At 40.6% G+C, this 21,341-nt stretch overlaps 1 protein-coding gene across 2 annotated transcripts; it reads right to left on the reverse strand.

The window, feature by feature from the left end:
* Nucleotides 1-1,957: 1,957 nt before the first annotated feature.
* RPUSD3 (RNA pseudouridine synthase D3) lies at nt 1,958-21,284 on the reverse strand. Of its 2 annotated transcripts, none has more exons than XM_058171409.1 (9): nt 21,162-21,284; nt 17,971-18,110; nt 16,237-16,281; nt 15,531-15,627; nt 14,152-14,259; nt 13,867-13,951; nt 11,630-11,756; nt 7,280-7,419; nt 1,958-6,417 (listed from the first exon to the last, which is right to left on the reverse strand). In XM_058171409.1, exons 1-9 carry the CDS (start codon nt 21,236-21,238, stop codon nt 6,211-6,213), a joined length of 1,026 nt encoding a protein of 341 aa, XP_058027392.1. In that variant the 5' UTR covers nt 21,239-21,284; the 3' UTR covers nt 1,958-6,210. The 2 variants fall into 2 exon arrangements, with proteins under 2 accessions (XP_058027392.1, XP_058027393.1); XM_058171410.1 differs by having other exon boundaries at nt 21,149-21,264.
* Between the last annotated feature and the right edge of the window lie 57 nt (nt 21,285-21,341).

Below are 21,341 nucleotides of genomic sequence, written 5' to 3' on the forward strand. Positions count from 1 at the left end.
AAGGACCAAGATTGGAGACCCCTGATCTGCTGGACTTAAAAGGTGGAAGGATGGCATCTCCAGTAGTCCCTGTGCCTGCCTTAACTCTGTTCAAGAGTACAACCTGTTTCAGTTTGGTTACTTCTGTTAGGCAAGGCTGTGAGAGGCTTCTGTGGTGATGCCGAAAAGATGATAGGGAGTACGTGGAGGCATGCCCGCAGCACTTTTCTGTGATTCAGGTAAGTAGCCATGCCCATTTCCAGAATACTGGGGAAAGATGTGGCTGCTTTAATGAGTTGTAGCCAAATGCAGTGGATGCATTTGTAACATTGTACAACCTACTGATCCTGGTAGGACAGGCCATTTGGCCACAGCAGCACATTACCTTGAATTCTGTTTTGGGGGGCATTATAATCTAGGATGGGAAATTTGGAATTGGCTTGGATTGCTTCAGCTTGTCACTCAAGTGACAATGCAAGCAATTGGAGTGTTATTAAATGTTTAGCTGCAGAAAGACGTTGAGGCATGAGATGACTCATAGATCTGGGGTATGCTAAAAATGTTTCAATGCTCACTTTATTATAAATAAGTGTGCTTTTTACTAGATGTCCCATAGTTTTAGTTCAGGATGTGCTCCCACAAATGGAAATGCTCTACTAAAGAGAAAAAAAACTGCCTCACCAAAAATGACTGGACTATAAATACCAACTTTCCATTGTTCATACTGACTGGGAATGAGATCAGAGTACAACAGCACCTGACAGCCCTTGCTTTCCTCGCTTCTGTTCTTCCTGCTACCTTCCATATTTTGAGGCACAATCTAGGTCAGGGGTCTCCAACCTTGGTCCCTTTAAGACTTGTGGACTTCAACTCCCAGAGTTCCTCAACCAGCTTTGCTGGCTGAGGGACTCTGGGAGTTGAAGTCCGCAAGGCTTAAAGGGACCAAGGTTGGAGACCCCTGACCTAGGTTAATTCTTATCTAGAAAGCTCTAAACCAATAATGAAACTCCACGCTGACCATGAAAATGTATGTTCCTGTGCCACAGAATATTCTTTTCCTTGAGGTTTCTTCTATTTGTATTTCTCCTTCAAAATTATTCCAACATTACTAGAACATTCTAAAATGGTTCTTCCCAAATTCAGTCGTCTTTTTAAAATACTTCTTCAGAGATCGATGCCCTTAACAGGAATTCAAACTCATTACTTTGGGGACTTTTTCCTTTTTCTATAGTTGCTTTGTTTTCATATAATTGTATTTAGTCGTTATCAGAATTGTAGTAAATGTCAAAATTTCTGTTTACACCGGACATTTGAGCATAGAAGAAAAATAATTGCAAGTTTGCTTTCTTTTAAGCCACTAGCTAATTTTGATTTTTGGTGGTGGACGTATTATTTGACTGACTAGTTTTGGAGGTCCCATTTCCTATTTAGAATTTGGTTAATAGGACCTTTTGACCTTTGTCTTCAGCAAATAATTAAGCAAAGTATGGTTACATTTTAATGCAATGCATGTAAAGATGGAATTTTGAGGATTTTCCCCTTTTGGTTTTTTTTTTGGAGGGGTGGGGGGAGTAATTCATAACAACCAGAGCTTATTCAGTTCCACCTTTTATTGCTTTTGCATGGAGAAATGACTTGGAGTCGAGGTAAGGTCATAACCTACTCTGGTCTCTTGGACTATGGCTGTAACTATATTTGTACTGGGTCTTCCAAGGACTTTCTCAGAGATTAAATTCATCTCTTGAGTAAAGGAAACCAATTGATCATAATGAAGTACACATTTTGTTTTCAGAAAGTTCCAGAACCCATTCAGTCTACAAAATGTCCTTAGATGGGACTTGTATAGTCTTCTGCTTGTGATCTTGGTGAGATATTAACAGCCACAATGTTTTAATCATGGCTTTGGTGATTCCTAAGCTTAGGTTTCCAAGCACTAATCTCTCATCAACTTAAGATCCAGGGTTAGAAATCACTAGATCAGATGGACTAATTTACTCTGGCACAAGACTGCTTCTTAAATAAACTAGCTTGAACTTCCCACATATTCTAGCATGCTATTTCTGTATAAATATATTTCAAATATATTCCGTGTATTTCCTATTAGCTCTGGAACCATACATAAAAGGAGCCTGTGTCATATTCTCTTCCCCAGCTCTGCTAAATTTCAGTGTTTCAGATTTCCATTAATATGCATAAAATATTTTTCTTAAAATGGGAAAGAATGCAATAGGATGCCAAAAATTTTATATATTTATAAATTTTATTACAATCCATAAAATATGTATTTTAGGTAATCAAGTATATATCTTCCTTATTTTACTATTAACATATTTACACTGAGGTCTTGTAACAGTGTGGTTTGTAAATTCTTTGTAAAGCAATAAATTTTACTTTTGTAATCTACTAGTCTAATCCTTGGAGAACTGTTTTAATATTTAAAGCAAACAAGTCAAAACCTTTTTCAGTGCTATCAAAAAGAAGAAAATAGGATAATCATTTATATAAAGTACCAGAAGCTGAAACAAGCATTAGTAATAATATTTTCTCCAATAGCAGTTCTTACTGCATGTGAGATAGAACTGTCTATGTTCTACATATAGAAATTTCCTTAGATCAGTGATTTTCAACCTTTCAGCTTTTGACTCCCAGAATTCTGGGAATTGAAGCCCATGCATCTTAAACTTGCTAAGGTTGGGAAACACTGCCTTAGAACATAAGTAACTTTTAGATGTTCACCATTCTTTGCAGAATTACTCTTACAACTAACAGAACTGCTTCCTCAAACACCTACATTTATGCAAAATAAGGGATGGAGAAGCTATGCTCTTCTGGATGTTACTGGATTCCAACATTAGGTCAACAGATTTAAGGCATAGACATTATATAAATTCTAATTCATAATTTAAGCCACTTTCTGGACTGCAGTCACCAAAACATTACCGTACACGCTTACGATAAGCCATACTGCAGATAAGTTGACTCTTAAAATTTTTGTATGTTTTAATTTTCACAATTGGCTTATCTGCACGTGATGTATTTCATGGTGTTTCAGTTGAAAATTCAAGGGTTGACATCTGCAAGTGGGCTTCTACGTTGGTATATATGAGATATAAGGGTACTTTAAAAATAATATTACCACATATACTTGCAGAACCCAACCAAATTTTGGAGCAGTATTTTGGCTCCCTAAATTCCTGGTTTATCCATTAGTCTCTACAGGACTCAAATATTCTAGATCTTCAGTCTAACAAAAAATGCATATAACTGATATATACTTTTTCCAGATGTTGCAGATGCTTTATAAAGGATAAATTTCAGTTCTTCTTTATTCTCTCGTTTATATAATAGTTGCATCAGGCCTAAGACCACATATAATTTGCTGCTTCTTGCCCATTTCTGAACACAACTTGTATTCTTTGTTGTAGCAGAACTTTGGAAGAGAATAGGTAGAAGTTGGTGTTTGGAATAAGCTGTGTACAGTAGTTGCCAAAATTGTGGAAACCTTTTGGGAAAAGTGTATTTTCTAAAACTAGCTAATAACACCACTTTGTTTGGAATAGTACTATAAAATTATATATCAATGGAAAGATAATTTAATCAAGAATGTAAAGCAATAAATTTTATGAAGGATTTGCTATTAGAATAGCAGTTACAGTATAAAGAAGAAAAGTGAAACACGTAGAAAAAAATGAGATATACAAAAATTATCACCATAGAAAAAACGAGATATACAAAAATTAACACAACAGTTAATACTTAGTTGGGTAACCTTTAGCATGAATACGGCCTTACAACGTCTTCCCATAGAGTGAACCAAATCTTTGTGAAACCAAGATTGAATGATTGCTTCTATTAACTGGTTTTTATCACTGGGTCACTTCTGACTAACAAATTTCTTTAGTTGGCTCCATAGATTTTCAATTGGGTTAAGGTCTGGGCTATTCCCAGGCCATTCCAGCAGTGGAATATGGTTATCTTGAAATTCCCCCCAAAAGTTGTGTTCCCAAAAGGTTTTCACAATTTTGGCCACTACTGTACACATATGGGCAAAGCTTGTGAAAAATATCCAGGTACTGGCTATCTCACTTTAAAAGTTTTCTCACCAACTAGTAGCCAAAGATTCCAATTGTTTTTGCAGAGGAAAGCTTTTGTAAAGGAAGATAAACCTCTGGCCCTGACAACAGTCTGTGTTCAAAGTCCATACAGGAATCAAGTGATTTCCAAATTAATCAGGCTTCTCCCTTGCGAAACAGGGCGAGAAAACTTTCATGTTAGCAGAAGGCAAACTTTCAAATCACAAAGGGCCATTCACACAGAACAATAATTAAAAAAAGCCAGCTGCGAGGGATAGGCACATGTTTGAATATGTGTACTTGTTTTCAATTTATGAGAACTTCAACACTTAAATGCATGTGTCCAGAAATGATAAAAAGAGGTGAAAGGATGAGGAAGATTAGGTGAAGCGTTTGCTGTTTATCATTAGTTGAAATTTAATAATTAAAAGCCTTGGAAAAAATAAACTGTGTTTTATTGCTCTCTCTCTCTCTTAATTAATATTTACCTTTTGTGTTTAAAAATGACATCTAATCCAAGCAACATCAACAGAGCCCATTTTAGTCACCAGGACAACTTTGAAGTAATTTGTATCCTGAAAACTAATTAAAATGTTTTATGAAATGCTGACATCTTGTATGATTACACTATTTTCAATTTTATTATTTTTAATCCACCAATGCAGCCCAATAGTGGCTGAAAAAGTCACTCTGAGAATATTTAAGAGTGGATTAGATAACTTTTTGACATGAAAACCCTGAGCTCCATACAATTGAGAACAAGACATAATTATCTCTGGAATCAGCAGCAACTCACCTACTGTACTATATGCCAAAGAAGTAATTTATTGGCAAAATCGTTCTGCAAATTCAGGGCTCTCCTTTGCATTTTTCAATAGGGTAACTCATTTGATAACTAAATAGTTGGAAAAGAACATTCCCCTAATTTTTCTCTGGCTGGATGCTCAGCTCCTTCTTATCCACCTAGCAGTCCTAAACCAACATATAATCTGCTTATTGCTTCTTAATATAGAGAAAATATTAAGTACAATTTACTTTCACACAACAATATACAATCTAGATATTAAGAATGCATACATCCTAATAATAATAGTGTCTGGGTTGCTGTGACACTACCATGCACAGGCATAAAGATTGATGGCTAAAAAAAAACCCAGTTCCATGGGTATAACAACTTTAAAAAAAAACCCAACCAACCAAAAATGCCCTCCTTAAAATATCTTCTGTAGCCAGATTATACCAGCTACCGTATTTTTGGGACTATAAGATGCATTTTTTTGTCTCCCAAAAGGGGATGAAATGTTTGTGTGTCTTATAGACCGAATATTGCTCAAGCCCTGCCCACCTGCCAACCAATTTTTTGGCCTCCGTATGCCCTGTTTTCAGGCCTTTTTTTGACCCATTTTTGAGGCTGTTTTTGGCCTGTTTTTGAAACTTTTTTGGTCCATTTTGGGTGCTTTTTAGCCCGTTTTTGGAGCTTTTTTTGGCCTGTTTTTGAGGCTTTTCTGAGGCTTTTTTGGCCAGTTTGGGGGGTTTTGGGGCCTGTTTTTGAGGCTTTTTTCGACCCATTTTGGGGGCCATTTTTTTCCAAAAAAAGGACCAAAAAAGCCTCAAAAATGGACCAAAAAAAGCCTCAAAAATGGGCCAAAAAGCCACAAAAATGGGCCACAAAAAGCCTTGAAAATGGGCTGTAACAAGTCTTGAAAGCAGGCCAAAAAAAGCCCCCAAAACGGGCAAAAAAAAAAGCCTTGTAAATGTGTCGGAAAAAGCCCCAGAAACAGGCCAAAAAAAGACTGGAAAAGGCCTGAAAAAGGGTAGGCCAAAAACTTTTTTGTTGTTGTTCTCCTCTTCTAAATTTAGGTGTGTTTTATAATCCGAAAAATACGGTAGTTACAAAATAGGTTTTTACTTAGAAATTTCCTTCCGCTCACACTTTGTGATAAGCACTTTTTCACTGTCAGTCATTTGTACGCCACCTGTTTAAGCAACTCTGGAGGAACATGATATATATCTGAGCCTCTTTCCAGAAGGAGCAGAAGCTTCCTTCCAAAACGACAGGACCTTTTCTTTGGGTGGACCCAGATTTTAACGGCAGCTGCATCCACTTGACTGGGCTGCCAGCAATGAATGGATCCAGACAAACGCTTTGTAGATCTTTTCACTGCTTGCTGCTCATAGGGGGCAGGTTAAGTCCAAGGTTACGAAGTGTCTGGAGGAAAAAAGGAGGAGGGGGGGCCACCAATAGAGTGCGGGAAGAACAGCAACCATCAGGGAGCAGAAGTTGGTGGAGGTGGAGATGAAGCTGCAAGCGAAACATCACTTGTTGCCGTAACCGGAGCTTTTGCATCAAATGTTCCTCTAGAACCTATCAAGAGGTTGGGAGAAGAAGAGAAGGAATCCTATTATAAATAATTCCTATGTCAACCTACTTGCAATCGTTATTTTACAGGTGGTTCTCGACTTGCGACCATAACTGAGCCCAGAATTAACGGTCGTAAGTCACTGCAGTTATTAAGTGGGCTATCATGTGACTGGACCTGATTTTTCCCCCCCAACTGTTAAGTGAATATATTTTACCCAATGGGTGTTTTCTTGCCAGAAAACAGAAGTAAATGCTGGAAACCAATTTTAAAAACGTTAAAAATTGTGTCCCAAAAGGCAATTGGACTTTGTTTTTCCTTGAAGACATTTTGCTTCTCATCCAAGAAGCTTCTTCAGTTCTGGCTGAAAAACAAAGTCCAGTTGCCTTTTGAAAAAGCACCTTTGGGACAACCATGACCTGGATGACCGAGAATCTCCATAGATGTCAAAAACTGTGGTTATGCCACTGCGGGATGCTGCAAAGAGTCATTAGGTAAGCTGGTTGCCAAAGAACCAAAATGCAATCACATGAACGGCGTTTGCAATGTCCCACAGTCATGCGACACTGTGTCATGGTGGTTTTGTCAAAACCCAGGACTTGCGTCTGACTTTTGGCAAAACTACACATAGCAAACTATTGGTTCGCTGAAAGAGCTTGGATTCACTTAACCATGTTGATTTGCTTAACCACTATAAAATTTCATAAAATCGGGTCGGTCACAATTCCCACTTTTGATGACCGTCCCATCAAACCACTGTAAGGGGCACAGGCTCCATTACGGCCGTATGTCGAGGACTACCTGCATAGAATGTCTCTACATATCTCGGACTATAGAAGGATCAGCTTCCACTTTGCAATTTCATACCTGTGTCCGAGGTGGACTCTCCTCAGCAGGCAAGAGAAAAGGTTCTCCAAGAACTGTTCCCACCCGAGAAGAATACACATGATCTCCTAGCACAGGGCTCAGGATCAGGGTCAGGTGTACCTGCATCTGGTTCCGGAAAGCTGCCACAGAGAACACAAGAAAAGAAGAATGACACCTAGAGCTGGCTATCCCTAGTAAGAAACATCAGCTCCAGCTCCAATGGTTTGGCATGAGCTGCTAAGCTTTTGTATAAGAGAGTCTACACACAACATCCAAAAATAAAATAAAATAAAAACAATAACGCTTCCTCACTCTCTCCCAATCCTCTGCCCAAAAATATAATCTACACCGTGAGAAAAAAGGACTCGAAAGGCCAATGTTTTTTTTTTCCTCCCATTTTGCAAAGTGTTTGGAACTAAGGAGAGAAACTACAAAGTAATGGAACATGGAAAAAAACACAGGAAGAGTAAGAGCAGGTCATTTGGGGTGGAGTTGTAAGAGAAAGGGCGAAGAAAGAGCATTAAAATGAAAGACAGATAACAGAAACTAAGCGGTACAGGATAACAGTCAACTTGCCAGAGAAGCCCCATCCTCTATATACCATATTTTTTGGACTATAAGACGCACTGGAGTATAAGACACACCAAGTTTTCAAAGAGGAAAACATGAAAAAAAAAGTTTTTGCCCTCCCCGGCCCCCAGGAGCACTCTGCAGGCTTCCCAAACCCTCTGTGAGTCCCATTTTTGTGAAAAACTGGCCCGTTTTGCACAAAAACAGGATGCGCAGAGGGTTTGGGAGGCCTGCAGAGTGCTCCCGGGGGTTTGGGAGGCCAAAAACAGGTTTTTTGCAGGCCTCCCAAATGCTCTGCACATCCCGTTTTTGTGGAAAACAGGCCCATTTTTGGCCTCCCAACCCACCCCCATGTCACGTTTTGCCCTCCCGTACTCCAGGAGCACTGTGCAGGCTCCAAATCCTCTCGCATCCCATTTTGCAAAAACAGGCCTGTTTTGGCCTCCCAAACCCCCATGCATTGCTTTTTGCCCTCCCCAGCCCCCAAGAGCACTTTGCAGGCCTCCCAAACCCTCTGCCCATCCCATTTTGGCTTCCCAACCTCCCCCATCACATTTTTGTCCTCCCCAGCCCCAGAAGCACTTTGCAGGCCTCCCAAACCCTCTCCGCATCCCATTTTGCCCTTCCAACCCCCCACATCGCATTTTTGCCCCCCCCCAGCCCCCAGGAGCACTCTGCAGGCCTCCCAAACCCTCTCCGCATCCCATTTTTGCGAAAAACAGGCCCATTTTTTGCAAAAATGGGACATGCAGGGCCAGGTTTTGGGAGGCCAAAAATGGCTGTATTTGGTGTATAATACGCACCCTCTTTTAGGGTGGGGGGAAAGTGCATCTTATACACCAAAAAGTACAGTAAATGAGGATACTGTCAAATTCTATTCCGTTTGTGGAAAATCAAGTAAAAATAATAGTTTCTCTACAACCAAGAGAATCACAACCTGATCCTTTTTTTAAATGCTAAACTGCATGCTGTAAAAGTTTAATGCATGCGGTTTGACAAGAAAAATAGATAATAGGTATTACAGACTTACAACTGGCTATTTAATGACTGTTCAAGATTATGATGGCCTCACAAAAAGATGTTTTACAGTCCATAAAGCCCTTCCAGGCATCATAGAATGTTACTCCCCACCTTGTGGTCATGTGACCAATTTCTGTTGCTTGGCAACCAGCTCTCATTTACAACCAGTTGCCAAGGACCCTGCAATCATGTGGCCTCGGGAGGCAGGGAAGATTGCAAGCAGAGTGGATGGGGTGAACTGAAATCCTTCTGTGGGCTACAAGGAACTGAGCTGAAATCCGCCAGCTGAAGAATTTCTCCTCCATGCATTGAGGGGAGAAAAAATCCTGAAGATTTCAGCTATGTTCCTGCAGCCCATCGAAGGATTTCCTCTCTGTGCACCAAAGGAGGGAAAGTCTATCAGTGGGTTGCAGGAACATTTTGAGCGAAAGGGCTACCTGCCAGCAGGATTTCAGCTTCATACAGAACTGAATTCCTCCCAGCAGGCAGCTCTTTTGCTCCATCTGCTTTACAATGCAGGAGACTGCTTAATGACTGCAATCAGAATGCTGGGATTGCAGCTGCTGAGCAAAGAAGTCATGTGGGCGTCTTGCTTAACAAGCGCTTTACTCAATGACTAAGATTGGAAATTGTGACTGGGAACTGAATCACTAAGCAATGTAATCATAAGGGACATGATCATGTGGCTGTGCTAACGTAAAACAGCTGATCCAGCAATTCCTGTTGCTGCCATTAAATGAAACCTGTATGGTCGCAGCATCCCAGTCATATGATTGCTATCTGTGACCTCCTGCAGGCTTCTCTACTGACTTTTTTTTTCTCAAAAGTCAGCAGGGAAGGTAGAAAATAGCAATCACATTGCAGTTTACTTTGTCATTGCACCTTGTACAATGGAATTAAATGCCATCTTCAGTGTACATTATAAAACACAAACACACATCCTTCACATTCTATACAATTGAATTGAAAACCCCTGATATTGCATTAATATTGCACTATAAGTAGAATTCAATAGTTACTGCCCTGGGATAGAAGCTGTTTTTCAGCCTATTTGTTGTTGTTTTTATTATCCTGTACCGTCTGCCAGATGGTAATAGTTCAAAAAAAGGGTGCCCAGGATGAGATGGATCTTTAAGAATGTTTTGAACTTTCTTAAGGCAGCGGGAGCTATAAAGCTCTTCCAAAGAGGGGAGAGGGCAACCAATAATCCTCTGGGCAATGACGTTAACCCTCTGGAGTGCTGTCCTATCTGCCATTGTGCAATTGGCAAACCATACACAGGTGCAGTAAGTTAAAATACTCTCTATGGTGCAGCGGTAGAAGGTCATCAGTAGTTTTCATTCAGTTGTTGTTTCCTGAGAAGTCTCAGGTAATATAATTTCTGCTGGGCCCTTTTGACCAGCGCTGCAATGTGAGTGCCTCAGGTCAGGTCCTCTTTTCTGATAACACCCAGAAACTTAAAACTGGCCACTTGCTCCACTCGGTCTCCATTGATAAGCAAGGGCTGGTGGTCTGATCTATATATCCACTATAAGCTCCTTGGTCTTATTGGTGGTAAGGACCAAATTATTGTCTCCACACCACGAAAGCAACTGGTCCACCTCAACCCTCACATGACAATCATAATTTCGAACTTGTTGCTGAGGTCCCAAATAGCAATCATATGACTGCAGCACAATTACGAGGACTTTTTAAGAGAGTTATTAAGTATCTCTCATTCAGCACCATTATTTATTTATTTATTTATTTATTTAATCAAATTTTTATATCGCCCTATCTCCCGAAGGACTCAGGCAGTTTACAGCCCGATAAAATACAAATATCATACAAAGTAAAAACATTAATTAAAAAACTTATTTAAATAGGCCAAAATTTAAAATTATTTAGAATTAAAAATTTCAATCCAGTCCCGCTTGGATAAATAGGTGCGTATTATAACTTCTAATGGTCACTGAATGCATGGACATTAAACTAGGACTATCCGTAATCCACTTTTCAGAAGAGTTGAATTGCCCACTTTGGGTTGTTGCCCCTTTAGGCCTCCTCTGCCCTACTGTAACTCACTTGTCACTGGCTGCAGCTGCAACAGGGCACAGCCCTCCTTTGAGTCTAGCACTTTGTAGTACGACAGTGTCTTTTTCACCTCCTTGGTTAGGAGGCTTTTACGAGAAGGGGAAGCCACTGGCACCACCTGTAATCCAGACAAATATCAGCATTAGTACCTAGTAGACCACCAGTCAAGCACAGAGTCAAGACCATATGTTAAGCCCCAGCACAGAAAATTTATTATTCAAGCCCATACACAAGAATCTAGTCAACTAACGGTCAGCATTAAATTGGTGCTGACACCAATTTAACAAGTCAACCAATTCAGGGGGAGTGTGGGGAATGGGGCTAGACTTGGATCTTTTGTGGTGATGCAAGGATTCCAAACTAATTTATTTATTTATTTAGATTTTTATACCGCCCTTCTCCCGAAGGACTCAGGGCGGTGTACAGCCAAAGTATAAAAACAACACAATGTACAATTAAAATGTTAAAACTCCAATTACCTAAAATTAATAACAATCCCCAGTTAAAATTAGGTAAAACTTTTAATCCAGTCCCGCTTGGATAAATAGGTGCGTATTATAACTTCTAATGGTCACTGAATGCATGGACATTAAACTAGGACTATCCGTAATCCACTTTTCAGAAGAGTTGAATGGCCCACTTTGGGTTGTTGCCCCTTTAGGCCTCCTCTGCCCTACTGTAACTCACTTGTCACTGGCTGCAGCTGCAACAGGGCACAGCCCTCCTTTGAGTCTAGCACTTTGTAGTGCGACAGTGTCTTTTTCACCTCCTTGGTTAGGAGGCTTTTACGAGAAGGGGAAGCCACTGGCACTACCTGTAATCCAGACAAATATCAGCATTAGTACCTAGTAGACCACCAGTCAAGCACAGAGTCAAGACCATATGTTAAGCCCCAGCACAGAAAATTTATTATTCAAGCCCATACACAAGAATCTAGTCAACTAGATTCCTGCTGTTCCACATGCCTCCCACCGACCTGTACGCTCTCACAGAGAGGGACTTCTCAGGGTGCCGTCCGCCAAACAATGTCGGCTGGCGGCCCCCAGGGGACGGTCCTTCTCTGTGGGGGCTCCCACACTCTGGAACGAGCTTCCCCCTGGTTTACGCCAAATACCTGACCTTCGGACTTTCCGCCGCGAACTGAAGACACACCTTTTTATCCGTGCGGGGCTGGCTTAAATTGAATTTTAAATGTCAAATTTTATTAATTTTAAATGGGGTTTTTTAGTGTATGGTAAATTTTTAAATTTTCAGGCTAATTTAAATAAGTTTTTTAAATTGCATTTTAATTGTATTTTGTACTGTTCGTTTTATTCTGCCTGTACACCGCCCTGAGTCCTTCGGGAGAAGGGCGGTATAAAAATCAAATAAATAATAATAATAATAATAATAATAATAATAATAATAATAATAACTAACGGTCAGCATTAAATTGGTGCTGACACCAATTGAACAAGTCAACAAATTCAGGGGGAGTGGGGAATGGGGCTAGACTTGGATCTTTTGTGGTGATGCAAGGATTCCAAACTAATTTATTTATTTATTTATTTATTTATTTCGATTTTTATACCGCCCTTCTCCCGGAGGACTCAGGGCGGTGTACAGCCAAGTAAAAATTCAATATATAAACATTAAAAAGAAGTTAAAAAGAAATATTATAATGTGGCCAAAATTTTAAAACCATATAAAATCTTAAAACATAAATACCCCAATAAAATTTCAATCCAGTCCCGCTTGGATAAATAGGTGCGTATTATAACTTCTAATGGTCACTGAATGCATGGACATTAAACTAGGACTATCCGTAATCCACTTTTCAGAAGAGTTGAATTGCCCACTTTGGGTTGTTGCCCCTTTAGGCCTCCTCTGCCCTACTGTAACTCACTTGTCACTGGCTGCAGCTGCAACAGGGCACAGCCCTCCTTTGAGTCTAGCACTTTGTAGTACGACAGTGTCTTTTTCACCTCCTTGGTTAGGAGGCTTTTACGAGAAGGGGAAGCCACTGGCACCACCTGTAATCCAGACAAATATCAGCATTAGTACCTAGTAGACCACCAGTCAAGCACAGAGTCAAGACCATATGTTAAGCCCCAGCACAGAAAATTTAATAATAATAATAATAATAATAATAATAATAACTAACGGTCAGCATTAAATTGGTGCTGACACCAATTTAACAAGTCAACCAATTCAGGGGGAGTGTGGGGAATGGGGCTAGACTTGGATCTTTTGTGGTGATGCAAGGATTCCAAACTAATTTATTTATTTATTTAGATTTTTATACCGCCCTTCTCCCGAAGGACTCAGGGCGGTGTACAGCCAAAGTATAAAAACAACACAATGTACAATTAAAACAAGAACTTAAAACAAACATAATCCATAATGGCCGAAATTAAGACAATCAAATTTAAAAACCCTTAAAATTTATAAATAATAACCCCAATTAAAATTATTTAGAATTAATAGTTTAGAATTAAAAATTTAAGCCAGTCCCGCTTGAATAAACAAATGAGTTTTCAGCTCACGGCGAAAGGTCCTAAGGTCGGGTAATTGGCGCAAACCAGGGGGAAGTTCGTTCCAAAGGGTAGGAGCTCCCACAGAGAAGGCCCTTCCCCTGGGGGCTGCCAGCCGACATTGCTTGGCGGACGGCACCCTGAGAAGACCCTCTCTGTGTGAGCGTACGGGTCGGTGGGAGGCATAAGGGAGGCATAAGGCAATGAAGCATTAAAGTCCGCCCTCCCTAGCTCTGCTTGCTCTTCTCCCACATCACCTAACTAAATCTGTGCTCATGGCAGAGAGTGCAATTCCAGATTGGCAATACTGGGATTTTTCTGAATCTGTCAGCCTTCTTGTCCAGAATAGCAGCTACAAGCCTTCCAGAACCACAATCTAAAACTCCTCCATCCATACCCCCCTGCCCTTACCACATCAAAGCCATCGATGTCCACCATCTTGAGGCCTGTATGAATTTCTCCTTCCGTAGCTACTGGAGTCCTGGTAGTAACAGCACTGCAAAGAGAAGGATATCAGGCAATGCTTTGAAAACAATAGGGAAAGTGCATGAAAAAAAATTATTCCTTTAGGAAAAGCTTTCCTTAAGAGATGCTCTCCAGATACTTGGATTGCAAAATTTTCAACTGAGGAAACTAATGATCCCATACTTTCCCATTTATCCCCTAAAAGAAAAACAATAGAAAATATTTTCTCACCAGTAAGTAGCAACTGGAAGCTTTTTCCTCTTGCGCTGACTGTAAAAATCTTGGAGATATCGAGTGGTGTTTGGGCAGCTTGAAAGCAGAACAAGTCCAGAACCTTCCCTATAAAATTTTATCTTTAAAAAATATCCGTCCATTCTTTAACAGGAGCTATTAATAAAACTCATTGAATGGAGAAACGAAGGATTAGTTTGAGACCACTCAACTAATTTACAGAAATAATGGGATCAAAGCTTTGGACATTTTCCATTCTAAAATGCAGCTTAAGTTTACATCATATCATAAGCCATGGCTGGCTTAACCCATAATCCTGGATAATCATATAATTGGCTTGAATATACTAACCAAATCAGACAAACTACAGGTAGTTCTTGACTTATAACCAATTAAGCCCTAATTACCATATTTTTCAGCTGATAAGACACATTTTTTTGTCTCCCAAAAGGGGGCGAAAATGTCTGTGTGACTTATAGACCGAATATTGCCAAAGCCCCACACACCCACCAGCCATTTTTTGGGCTCCGCATGCCCTGTTTTTAGGCTTTTTTGGCCCATTCTTGAGGCTCTTTTCAGCCGGCTTTTGAGGCTTTTTTTTGGGCTGTTTTGGGGGCTTTGGGGCCTGTTTTCAGAGTTTTTTCAACCCATTTTGAGGATTTTGGGGCCATTTTTGAGGATTTTTTGGCCCGTTTTCAGGGCTTTTATCAAAAAAAAAAAAAGGACAGAAAAGCCTTGAAAACAGCCCCCCAAAAGCCTTGAAAATGGGCCCAAAAATGCTCCAAAAACAGGCTGAAAAAAGCCGGAAAAAACTGGCTGAAAAGAGCCTTGAAAATGGGGCAAAAAAAGCCCCGGAAACAGGCCGAAAAAAGACTGGAAAAGGCCCGAAAAAAGGTAGGCCAAAAACTTTTTTTTTGTTGTTTTCCTCTTCTAAATTTAGGTGCGTCTTATAGTCCGAAAAATTCGGTATGTTGGGATGATCATTAAGCAGGTCACCAAGTGACATACCCAATTTTATGACCTTTGTTGTGGAAGTCAGTAAGTAAATGCAATGGGCATTAAGCAAATGTGATGGTTATTAACCCACTGTTTCTACTGGGCATTTTTTTTTTGGCTGGAAAACAGAAGTAAACACCAGTTTCCATGCTGACTGGGAAATTCTGGGAGTTGAAGTCCCCAAGTTTTAAAGTTGCCAAGGTTGGAGACCCGATTAAGGGCATCATATGATGGCCTACGAAGAAGCAACATCGTTTTTAAAATCAAGCAGGCTAGATGATGGAAGATAAGCAGCATGTACATATATTAAATCATGATATCATGATATAACTTTTGTCTATCACGTTTACATTTCCCCCTAGAACTAGGATTCAGCTACTTACTTTTCTGGAGCTTTGATCACCTGGAGATCTTGTGGGAGATTTAGATTCTGGCTTAGCTGTGGCAGAACAGATTGCAAAGTCAGGTCTTCTGGCTTGCCTATTGGAGGAAGAGAGAGCCTCTCAATGGCACACATTCCAACCAAATCTTATGTACCACTCCTTCACTTGTAAGATATCATTTCCCCTTATCACTGGAGGTCTGCTTGTCCTCCAGATTAAAATTGATATCAGTTCCTAATTTATTTTTAAGAGAACACCTGTTATCCAGTGGTAGGTTTAAATTTTTTTACTACCGGTTCTGTGGGTGTGGCTTGGTGGACGTGGCTTGGTGGGCATTGCAGGGGAAGGATACTGTAAAATCTCCATTCCCTCCCCACTCCAGGGGACAGTTATTAAAAAATCCCCATTTCTTCCCGATCAGCTGGGACTTGGGAGGCAGATGAGGGCGGGGCCAGTCAGAATTTTTACTACCGGTTCTCCGAACTACTCAAAATTTCCGCTACCGGTTCTCCGGAACTGGTTGGAACCTGCTAAAACCCACCTCTGCTGTTATCTTCATTTCTCCTAAATTATTTGGAGTAGAGTGCTAACAGAGCCAATATGAAAATACTTTCACTGATTTATAAAGAATGTTTCATTGTTTCATTTATAAGAAAAGTATCCAAGGCATCTGTGCCATACCCCATTCAATCACAGGACCGCATACCTGATACAGGGATACCACAAGGTTTGTTAATGGCCACAAGAGTACCTGAAATACAAAATTGAAAGTGGCAATGAGTTCAAAACAATTCCAGAACAGGCTAACAGACTGCTCCATAATTCAAAACAACGTTTTGGTGGGATTTTAAAAGTCACAGGTTATGGGGGCTGGGGTTGGCTTTGGGGGATTGGCTATCTTATTATACTTCACAGTTCCCATGTTCATTCCTTTCTTCCCATTTTCTTTTAAATTCAGGGGAAGGAGAGAGAGAGAATACGTACACATTTGAAAAATGTACAAAATGACTCAAGTTGTAATCTACCAGTTTCCCACATAGGTAGTCCTTATTTAACAATCACAAATTGTTTCTTAAGCAAGCACAAATTTCTTGTTAAGCAAAACAATCACTTAGTGAAACCACAATTGTGCTAATGATTTTACTTCAATTTTCTCTGCTTTACAGTTCTAGGAAGGTCATAAATGCAATGCTTGGTCGTAAAGTTACTTTTTCATCACTGTGGTAACTGTGAATGATGCTAAATGAGGACTACCTGTATTAGCGGAAAGGATCCCATTGCAAATGTCTATGAATGACAAAACTAGCACCTAACAATAGCAATAGCACTTAGACTTATATATCGCTTCACAGTGCTTTTTCTGCCCTCTCTAAGCGGTTTACAGAATCAGCTCATATCCTTCCAAGTCTTAAAAAGATCTGTGCTCCATCAAGCTGTTCTGACCCAGCCTTAGCAAAAGCAAGAAACAGACTCCTTGTCACAAAAAACCTCTCTTGTGAATTAACTGCATTCACCCACCAAAAGTCCAGGCAATAGTCCTTCAGGGAGTTAACTGCAGTAACAGACCTTATCAGTTCCTTGCAATAATTGCAAGGCCGTGAGCTCCCAGCCAAAAGGCTGCAAATTAAGTTCTGGCTAGCAGTCTTTGTGGCACTAAACGCAATGAGCAAAATCTTCAGAAATACTAACTGTTGTCTCCTATGACAACCACTCCCCTTTCCTTCTATTTATTCCCCAGCCAGAGAGAGGTCATTCAGGGTCCACATGTGCTTTGCTTCCCAAGTCGACTCCTTGTCCTCCGTTGCTCACCTCATCTAACTGCTCTGCGCATATGTGCATCTGGAACAGGCCCCAGCTGTTCTTCTCCTCACTCATATCGGCCTCTAAAGGCAACTGCCTCTCCGGTGGCTGGGAAATGTTGGACGTCAGACGCAGAGCATCCATCAGAGCCTTCCCCAGACTCCAGCACTGGCCCAAGTTCCTCCCCAACCTCCTCCTCATCCAAGTCTGTTGCCAGCTCTGCTGGCAGCTGGTGGGCCACAACACAAGCAAGAGAAAGCTTCCTAATCAGGTATGGTAGCACATTAAGGCTCAATAAAGCTCCAGTTCCCTTAATGGATCCAAGAAGATCTCTCTGAGAAAAGGACAAACCCAATGATGTGAAGGCAAAAGCTTGCAGCTCCTTAGTTGTTGGGCATTAATTTGGGATATTGCATGAAGATTCTGTACACTTTTCTGCCCGTTCAAATTTCCTGCCATTCAGTTTTAATGTTTGCCCATAAGTTCCGGTACAAGGATGATCAATCAGGCTTTCAAAATGTTGTTGGGGTCTACATAAACCCCAACTGGCGCAGTTAACCAAGGATGATAGGCATTTGAATTCAGAACATCTGTAGGGTTCCTTACCATTAGCTCAAGAATTATGAGAGAAGACACATACCATCCGCATGTACTATAGATGTTTTCAGTAGTTTCAACAACGAATCAGGTTCCAGTGGCTTTAAGGGTTTCAAGTAGCTTATTTTATTGGGGGTTTTTCCCATTGACTTGTCTACTTTTTTAAGGTTCAGCAAATGATACCTAAGTCAAATGAAAATTGTTTTTAAAAAACACACTTGTATTATAAGCCAGCTCCTATCTTCATATTATTATTTTTTAAAATTTTTTTATTTATAACACAAACACAATGTAACATAAAATACATAACATATATTCCCTTATTACAACTATTTTGTAGCAGTAATCCTCTAATATTTACATTTTCTTCCATTTCCCTTTATAATATTTATATCCTTCTTGTCCCATTATCCCTTATTACTCTAAAATTCCTATCACTCATAATATTGATTTTATATATTTTATACATTATCTTACAAACACTTTACACTTATGATTTCTCCCCTTTCGTTATTGTTCACTATTTCTAATCTCCAGCCAGTTGTACCATTTATTCCATATTGCATAATATTCTGTATCTTCCTTTTCTTTAATTTTCTTTGTTAATTTGTCCATCTCGGCACAATCTAAAATTTTCTTTATCAGTTCTTCCTCTGTTGGTGTATTTTCTTTTTTCCAATTTTGTGCGTATGATATTCTTGCAGCCATTATTATATTAAATATTTTATTTCTTTGATACAATTTCTAGTGAATATTTTCATATTAATTCTTTTTTTCCCAGTAATTGTTTCTTTGTTATAGATGAATACATTTACCACCACTAGATATTCTTGGCAGTTAATGACTGGAATTATGCTCATCAAAAGATTCACAAAATGTAATGAGGGGGAAACCTGTGGAAGTCTAGATGTTGCTGTATAGCAGTGAGTGTTTGGAACTGCTGAGCAGCAACATCCAAACCACCACTACTTCCTTCATTGTACATAAGAGATCAAGTGAATGGATAGCAATAGCACTTAGGTGTCAAACTCAATTTCATTGAGGGCCACATCAGGGTTGTGTTTGACCTCAGGGAGCTGGGATGGGCAGCTCGACATAACTCGTGTCGGGGGCACCTGTGGTGGCCAAGTGCTAAGGCAGGACTTCCCTCAGACCAGAGGTGGGTTTCAGCAGGTTCTGATCAGTTCTGGAGAACCGGCAGCAGAAATTTTGAGTAGTTTGGAGAACCGGTAGTAAAAATTCTGACTGGTCCTGCCCCCATCTACTCTCTGCCTCCCAAGTCCCAGCTGATCAGGAGGAAATGAGAATTTTGCAATAATCTTCCCCTGGAGTGGGGTGGGAATGGAGATTTTACAGTATCTTTCCCCTGCCACACCCACCAAGCCATGCCTTGCTCATCAAGCCACACCCACAGAACTGGTAGTAAAAAATTGTGAGACCTACCACTGCCTCAGACCCTCCCTCACTCTCATTATACTCTCCTTCCTTCCTTCCCTTCTTCCTTCCTTCCTTCCTTCCTTCCTTCTCTTTTCTCTTTCCTTATTTTTTCTCCCTTGCTCTCTTCCTCTCTTCCCATCTTTTTTTTTTTGTCTTTCCTCTTTCCCTTTCTCCTTTTCTGTCCGTTCTTGCATGCTCATTTCCAGGGCAACCCCACGGGCCAGATTCTGCCCGCGGGCCTTGAGTTTGATACCCCTTAGACTTATATACCGTTTCACAGGGCTTTTCAGCAGTTTACAGAGTCAGTCTATTGCCCCCAACAATCTGGGTCCTCATTTTACCGACCTCAGAAGGATGGACAGTTGAGTCAACCTTGAGCCTGTGAGTTTCGAACTGCGGGCAGCCAGCAATGAATTAGGCTGCAATACTGCATTCTAAACACTGTGCCACCACGGATTACCAGGGAGAAGAAATGTTTTAATGTGAATACAATAAATGAATGAGAACTACTTTAATGGATCATTCCATACTAATTTAGAAACTAAAGTTAGCATCATTGACTTCGTCCGTCTCGAAATTCTCACGGGGCAGCTAGGTGTTTTATATGCAGCATGGCTGAAAAAGAGCTTTCTATATCTGTTGAATGATCAAGTTTTAGAAATATCCATGCTTAGAAGTGGAAGCTTATGTAAATCCATATGGATTTGTTATTCTCTCTTCAATTTCAAACCAGGTAATAAGAGTGGGCTGTATATAAATGAAACAGTCACTCTCATTTCAAATTTTCTTAGAAATACATTGAAATACAACTACAGCCGTACTTTCCTTGCTCAATTTCCATCGATTTCATTCATGAATTTATTTGGAGAGGCAGAAAAAAGTCACTCAAGGTAAATAGCTTCCCATTTATAAACCCAGAGAAAGAAAAAACTATCCTGCACATCAATGTTTCTCAACCATGGTAGCTTGAAGATGTGTGGACTTCAACTTCCAAATTCCCCACATAGCTAGCTGGGGAATTCTGGGAACTAAAGTCCACACCTCTTCAAGCTACCAAGTTTGACAAACTTCGATGTAAATGCTGAACAAGGTTGGTGCAATAAACAATTCCAGTCAAAACCCAAAGGATAGCTGGTTTGAATGGTCTCTCAGCTACTTTTTCTCTTATAGAACTTCCAGCCATTTTGGAGGTGTCTGCATGCATCTCTCTTTGTGAGAAATGCAGGCAAGGGATGCAAGCCACTGAAGAAGCGTACAGTTAGTCCTCGGCTTACAACGGTTCATTTAGTGACCGTTCAAAGTTACAACGGCACTGAAAAAAGTGACTCATGACCATTTTTCTCCCTTACGACCGTTGCAGCATCCGCATGGTCCCATGAGTTCCATTTGGATGGTTGGCAACTGACTCACATTTATGATGGTTGCAGTGACCCGGAGTCCTGCGATTCCCCCTTTTGCGACCTTCTGACAAGCACAGTCAATGGGGAAACCAGATTCATTTAAACAACTGTGTTACTAATTCAAGAACTGCAGTGATTCACTTAACGAATGTGGCAAGGAAAATCGTAAAATGGGGGCAAATCTCACTTAGCAACTGTTTCACTTAGCAACATCAGTTTCGGGCTCAATTGCGCTGGTAACTCGAGGACTACCTATAGTTCATCCCTCCCTTCATCTCTTGCCGGCAGGAGTCCTGCCTGTGGAGCTTCTGCCTGTCACGCACCGCACCGACAGAAGCCTCGGTAGAAGAAGGCGAGCGAGTGAAAATGCTAATGGCAACTGACCGATTTTGCTTACCAAGCCGGCGGGGTGCTGAAATGCGCGCGCAGCCTTCCGCGCGCGCGAACCGCGCGGCGGAGGCTAAGCCCGAACATCCCGAGCGCGCGGCGGCTAGCCCGGAAGCATCTGCTGCACGATAGACAAAACGTGCGACGTCTATAGAAAGAGGCACAGTGCCTGCTGGGAGATGTAGTTCCT

Source organism: Ahaetulla prasina, chromosome 2 (assembly GCF_028640845.1).
Source record: "Ahaetulla prasina isolate Xishuangbanna chromosome 2, ASM2864084v1, whole genome shotgun sequence".
Taxonomy (NCBI): domain Eukaryota; kingdom Metazoa; phylum Chordata; class Lepidosauria; order Squamata; family Colubridae; genus Ahaetulla; species Ahaetulla prasina.